At 38.8% G+C, this 6,596-nt stretch overlaps 1 protein-coding gene and 1 long non-coding RNA gene across 2 annotated transcripts in view; one reads left to right on the top strand and one right to left on the bottom strand.

Moving 5' to 3' along the window:
* LOC111955758 (transcription factor Sp4-like) overlaps positions 1-6,596 on the top strand; it is a 28,792-nt gene that overhangs the window by 7,935 nt on the left and 14,261 nt on the right. The window contains exons 5-7 of the mRNA XM_070436390.1: positions 1,069-1,160; positions 1,412-1,691; positions 2,533-2,847. Coding sequence (XP_070292491.1) covers positions 1,069-1,160; positions 1,412-1,691; positions 2,533-2,847 — 687 coding nt within the window. The remainder of the gene's footprint in view (positions 1-1,068; positions 1,161-1,411; positions 1,692-2,532; positions 2,848-6,596) is intronic.
* LOC111955860 (uncharacterized) lies at positions 117-958 on the bottom strand. The gene is made up of 3 exons (XR_002876166.2): positions 456-958; positions 288-356; positions 117-170 (listed from the first exon to the last, which is right to left on the bottom strand). It is a non-coding gene; the product is annotated as an uncharacterized lncRNA (long non-coding RNA).

Below are 6,596 nucleotides of genomic sequence, written 5' to 3'. Positions count from 1 at the left end.
AGTGGGTTGTGTGTGTGTGTGTGTGTGTGTGTGTGTGTGTGTGTGTTGTGTGTGTGTGTGTGTGTGTGTGTGTTGTGTGTGTTGTGTGGTGAATGTGTGTGTGTGTGTGTGTGTGTTGTTACCTGGTTCTGTGGCTGGATCTGGATCTGCTGCAACACCTGGTTGCCCATCTGGACAATGATGATAATAACAACTTATAATATAATTTATTATAGTATAATACCATATCATATCATAATAGAATAGAATGGAGGGTCAAAAGGTAAAAGCAGCCAAGTAGAACCCACCTGTCCCACGATGACCTGCTGGATGGTCCCTGGAGGATCTGATTGGCCCTGTAGTCCGTTGGCCTGGCTCTGGACATGTCAATCAACCAACCAATGAATTAATCAACGATCAATCAATACATCCTTTATTTCATGGATGTTAAGTCACAAAAACACGCAATCACGTACCATCTGTGAGTTCTGTGAGTCCTGCTCGCTGGGTTGGTTCTGTGAGTCTCTCTCCGCCCCTCCGTCCGACCCGGTACAGAACTCAGCTGTGTTCCGTCCGACAATGCTCCATCGCACCCGGCAACAGTTGTTATGGACCGCCAGATGACCCGGTAGCTGCCCCGGACACCGCCGCCGCCGTGTTTGTCACAAGCTGGTTACTGTTAGCTACGGTAAAGCTGCCGTCTGCTGCTTGGATAAGCTGCACGGCTCCGCCCCCCGCTAAATTATTCATGACCGGCAGGGCGAGGGTCATACCGCCGATGTTTATGGGTACTGTAGTCATTACCTGGGTCTGGGAGCCCTGTAAGGTCTGCATCTGTAGCGGGAAGACTGGGCTGGACGAAGCTGCAACGTCTGATTGGCTGAGCCAGTGAGGATGGCCTGCTGGTTGGCCGGTTGTAGGATGGCCTGGGTCTGGGATTGGTTCTGGTCTGATCAGCTGGACCTGCTCTGGTAGACCGCCCTGGCCGGACTAAATAGAGATAGAAACACTTTATCTATTTTCATCTGTAAAAAGTAAATTGTACCACTTTTTAATCACCCAAACACCTGTCTAACCTCTAACATGCAGACTACCGGTCTGACCTTTAAAAACAGCTGTCACCTACCTGATCTGGATGTGCTGCCCCCCCAGGGATGCGGTCTGGGGGCTGATGTGGATCTGTTGGCCGTCTGCCGTCTGCAGGTGGGGGATCACCTGGTATTGGACCCCACCCCCTGACGAAGGCATATTTGCACCTGGAGAGACAAACAATAACATTACTTAAAAACATAGTGACATTAGGTGGGCATGTTCTGAACCTGGACACAGAAACAGAATACTATACAGTATATAGTACTCCACTCTCCATGTCTAAGAAAAAGACAGTTATAGGTTATAGGACCAGAATTTCCACATGACTGCATCCCTCCAGTCAACTTTCCATTCTACACACACACACACACACACACACACACACACACACACACACACACACACACACACACACACACACACACACACACACACACACACACACACATCGACACACACACACACACACACACACACACACACACACAGTACATCTGCAGAAAGTTTGTGAGCCCTGTGTTTGTTTCCATCAGATCCAAGGCCAGCCGCATCAGATCCAAACCTTTCAGTTAGGACCAGGCGGGACCCTACAGCCCATACAAGCCTTCCAGAACCAACAGGTAGCTAGCTGCTCTCTGCTGCCTTCCCCAAACTGTTGCCACAAAGTTGGAAGCACAGAATCGTCTAGAATGTCATTGTATTCTATAGCGTTAAGATTTCCCTTCACTGGAAATAAGGGGCCTAACCCGAACCATGAAAAACAGCCCCTGACCATTATTCATCCACCAAACTTTACAGTTGTCGGCGAGCTTTACACCACTCCAGCCGACACTTGGCATTGCGCACGGTGATCTTAGGCTTGTGTGCGGCTGCTCAGCCATGGAAACCCATTCATGAAGATCCTAACGAACAGTTATTGTGCTGACATTGCTCCCAGAGGCAGTTTGGAACTCGCTAGTGAGTGTTGCAACCGAGGACAGGCAATTTTTATGTGTTACGCGCTTCAGCACTTGGTGGTCTCGTTCTGTGAGCTTGTGTGGCTTACCACTTCGCGGCTGAGTCGTTGTTGCTCCTGGACGTTTCCACTTCACTATAACAGCACTTACAGTTGACTGTAAGTTGACTGCAGCTCTAGCAGGGCAGAAATTTGATGAACTGACTTGTTGGAAAGGTGGCATCCTATGACAGTGCCACGTTGAAAGTCACTGAGCTCTTCAGTAAGGCCATTCTACTGTCAATGTTTGTTAAATGGAGATTGAATGGCTGTGTACTCGATTTTATACACCTGTCAGCAACAGGTGTGGCTGAAATGGCTAAATCTGCTCATTTAAAGGGGTGTCCACATCATTTTGTATATATAGTGGACATTTCTTACAACCTCGATGGTTTTATTGTGTGTTGTATTGATTTCAATTGAATGTCAATGATTCATAGCCTTTTTCTATTAATTGATTCCTCCAGATTCTGATCCGGACCCCAACCCTCTCCTCGTCGGGCCAGATCACATGGCAGACTCTGCAGCTCCCTGGGGGGATGTCTGTGCCCCAGCAGCTGACCCTGGCCCCTGTGGGCGGAGGGGCTGTGGGAGGAGGGGGCTTCGTGCAGCTGGGGGGGGCTCCCCTGACGCTGAGTGCAGCCCAGATCAACCCTGGGTCGGGGGTGCAGACGGTCAACATCGCTGGACTGGGCACTGCTGGAGTACAGATGCAGGGGGTACCCCTCACCATCACTGGACTACAGGGTGAGAACAGAGAGGGAGAGGGACAGTGTGTGCGTGTGTGTTGAGTGTTGTTCTCCAAATGTATATTTGTTTATTTTCTGGGGGGGTTGGGAGCAGTGCTACAAATTATATTCTACTCTACTGTACCATAATGATATTATACTGTACCATAGTGATATTCTACTGTACCATAATGATATTATACTGTACCATAGTGATATTCTACTCTACTGTACCATAATGATATTATACTCTATTACATAGTGATATTCTACTGTACATAGTGATATTCTACTGTACCATAATGATATTATACTGTACACATATGATATTCTACTCTACTGTACCATAATGTATTATACTCTACTATACCATAGTGATATTCTACTGTACCATAATGATATTCTTACTGTCCATAATGATATTATACTGTACCATAGTGATATTCTACTCTACTGTACCATAATGATATTATACTCTACTATACCATAGTGATATTCTACTCTATGTACCATAATGATATTCTACTGTACCATAATGATATTCTACTGTACCATAGTGATATTCTACTCTACTGTACCTAATGATATTCTACTCTACTGTACCAATAATGATATTCTACTCTACTGTACATAATGATATTCTACTGTAACCATAGTGATATTCTACTATGTACCATAGTGATATTTCTACTGTACGAATAATGAATATTCTACTCTACTGTACCATAGTGATATTTCTACTCTACTGTACCATAATGATATTCCTACTGTACCACAATGATATTATTACTGTACCATAATGATATTCTACTCTACTGTACAATAATGATATTCTACTCTACTAGTACCATAGTGATAATTCTACTGTACTGTACATAATGATATTCTACTCTACTATATAGTGATATTCACTTACTGTACACATGATATTCTACTCTACTGTACCATAATGATATTCTATCTCTACTGTACCATAATGATATTCTACTGTACCATAGTGATTTCTACTCTACTGTACCATAATGATATTAACTCTACTGTACCATAATGATATTCTACTCTACTATACCATAATGATATTCTACTCTACTATACATAGTGATATTCTACTGTACTGTACCATCATGATATTCTACTCTACTGTACATAATGATATTCTACTCTACTGTACCATAATTATATTCTACTGTACTATAATGATATTATATTGTACCTTAGTGATATTCTACGGTACATAATGATATTCTACTGTACCATAATGATATTCTACTCTACTGTATCATAATGATATTCTACTCTACTGTACCATAATGATATTCTACTCTACTGTACCATAATGATATTCTACTGTACAATAATGAATATTCTACTCTACTGTACCGTAATGATATTATACTCTACTGACTAATGTATTCTACTCTACTGTACCATATGATATTCTATCTGTACCATAATGATATTCTACTGTACCATAATGATATTCTACCTACTGTACCATAATGATATTCTACTCTAACTGTACCATAATGATATTCTACGCTTCTGTACCGTAATGATATTATACTCTAACTGTACCATAATGATATTCTACTCTACTGTACCAGTAATGATATTATTACTGTACCATATATGATATTCTACTGTACCATAATGATATTCTACTCTACTGTACCATAATGATATTCTAACTCTATGTACCATAATGATATTCTACGTTCTGTACCGTAATGATATTTACTCTACTGTACATAATGATATTCTACTCTACTGTACCGTATGATATTATACTCTACTGGTACCATAAGTATTTCTACTTACTTACATATGATATTCTAGCTTCTACTGTACCGTAATGATATTATTACTCTACTGTACCATAATGATATTCTAGCTCTACTGTACCGTAATGATATTCTACTGTACCATAATGATATTCTACTCTACTGTACCATAATGATATTCTACGCGTACTGTACCGTAATGATATTATTACTCTAATGTTACCATAATGATATTCTACTCTCTGTACCGTAAATGATATTCTAACTGTACCATAATGATATTCTACTGTACATAGTGATATTCTACTCTACTGTACCATAATGATATTCTACTGTACCATAATGATATTCTACTGTACCATAATGATATTCTACTCTACTGTACCTTAATGATATTTCTACTGTAGCCATAATGATATTCTACACTCTACTGTACCATAATGATATTCTACGCTTTGTACGTAATGATATTATACTGTACTGTACCATAATGATATTCTACTCTACTGTACACGTAATGATATTCTAACTGTACCATAATGATATTCTACTGTACCATAGTGATATTCTACTGTACATAATGAATTCTACTCTATGTAACCATAGTGATATTCTACTGTACCGTAATGATATTCTAACGCTCTGTAGCATAATGATAATTCTTCTACTGTACATAATGATTATTACTGTACCATAATGATATTCTACTGTACCATAATGATATTCTACTGTACCATAGTGATATTCTATCTACTGTACCATAATGATATTCACTACTGTACCATAATGATATTCTAACGCTACTGTACCGTAATGATATTCTACGCTACTGTACCGTAATGATATTCTACTCTACTGTACCATAATGATATTCTATGTACCATAATATATTCTACTGTACCATAATGTATTCTACTCTACTGTACCGTAATGGATTTCCACTCTACATGTCCATAATGATATTCTACTGTACATGTGCATATCTATCTACTGTAGCCATATGACTATTCTACTTGTACCATAATGATATTCTACCTACTGTACCTAGTGATATTCTACTCTAATAAACTGGTACTCGTAACTGATATTCTACTCCTACTGTAACGCGTAATGATATTACTGCTACTGTACATAATGATATTCTACTCTACTGTACGTAATGATATTCTACTCTACTGTACCATAATGAAATTCTACTGTACCATAATGATATTCTACTCTACTGTAATCCCACTAATGATATTCTACTCTACTGTACCATAATGATATTCTACTGTAGCTACCATAGTGATATTTCTACTCTACTGTACCATATTGATATTCTACTGTAGCATAATGATATTCCTACTCTAAACTATACTAGTGATATTCTAAACTGTACTGTACCATATGATATTCTACTCTAACTGTATCCATAATGATATTCTACTCTACTATAGCCATAAGATAAGTTCTACGTACCATAGTGATATTTACGTGTACTGTACCATCATGATATTCTATCTCTATGTTACCATAAAGATATTTACGTGTAACTATAATGATATTATATTGTACATAATGATATCTACTCTACTGTACCAATAATGATATGTCTACTCTACTGTACGTATGATATTTTACTCTACTGTACCATAGTTATATTCTACTGTACCCTAGGATATTCTACGGCTAACGGTACCGTAATGATATTATATCTACTGTACCATAATATATTCTACTGTACCATTAAGATATTCTACTGTACTATAATGATTATTATACTGTACTATAATGATTTATATGTACCATAATGATATTCATATTGTACCATAATGATATTCTATCTCTAACTGTACGTAATGATATTTTTACTCTACTGTACCATTAGGATATTCTACCTGTACATGTTACCACATGAGCTAATGAGTATTCTACTCTACTGTTTACCGTAATGATATTCTAACTCTACTGTACGTAATGATTTCACTCTAGACTGTACCGTAATGAATATACTCTACTGTACATAATGATATCTAACTG

This window comes from Salvelinus sp. IW2-2015, linkage group LG31 (genome assembly GCF_002910315.2).
Source record: "Salvelinus sp. IW2-2015 linkage group LG31, ASM291031v2, whole genome shotgun sequence".
In the NCBI taxonomy this organism is placed as follows: domain Eukaryota; kingdom Metazoa; phylum Chordata; class Actinopteri; order Salmoniformes; family Salmonidae; genus Salvelinus; species Salvelinus sp. IW2-2015.
The sequence above is the reverse complement of the archived record's forward strand: the minus strand, read 5'-3'. Positions and strand labels throughout refer to the sequence as shown.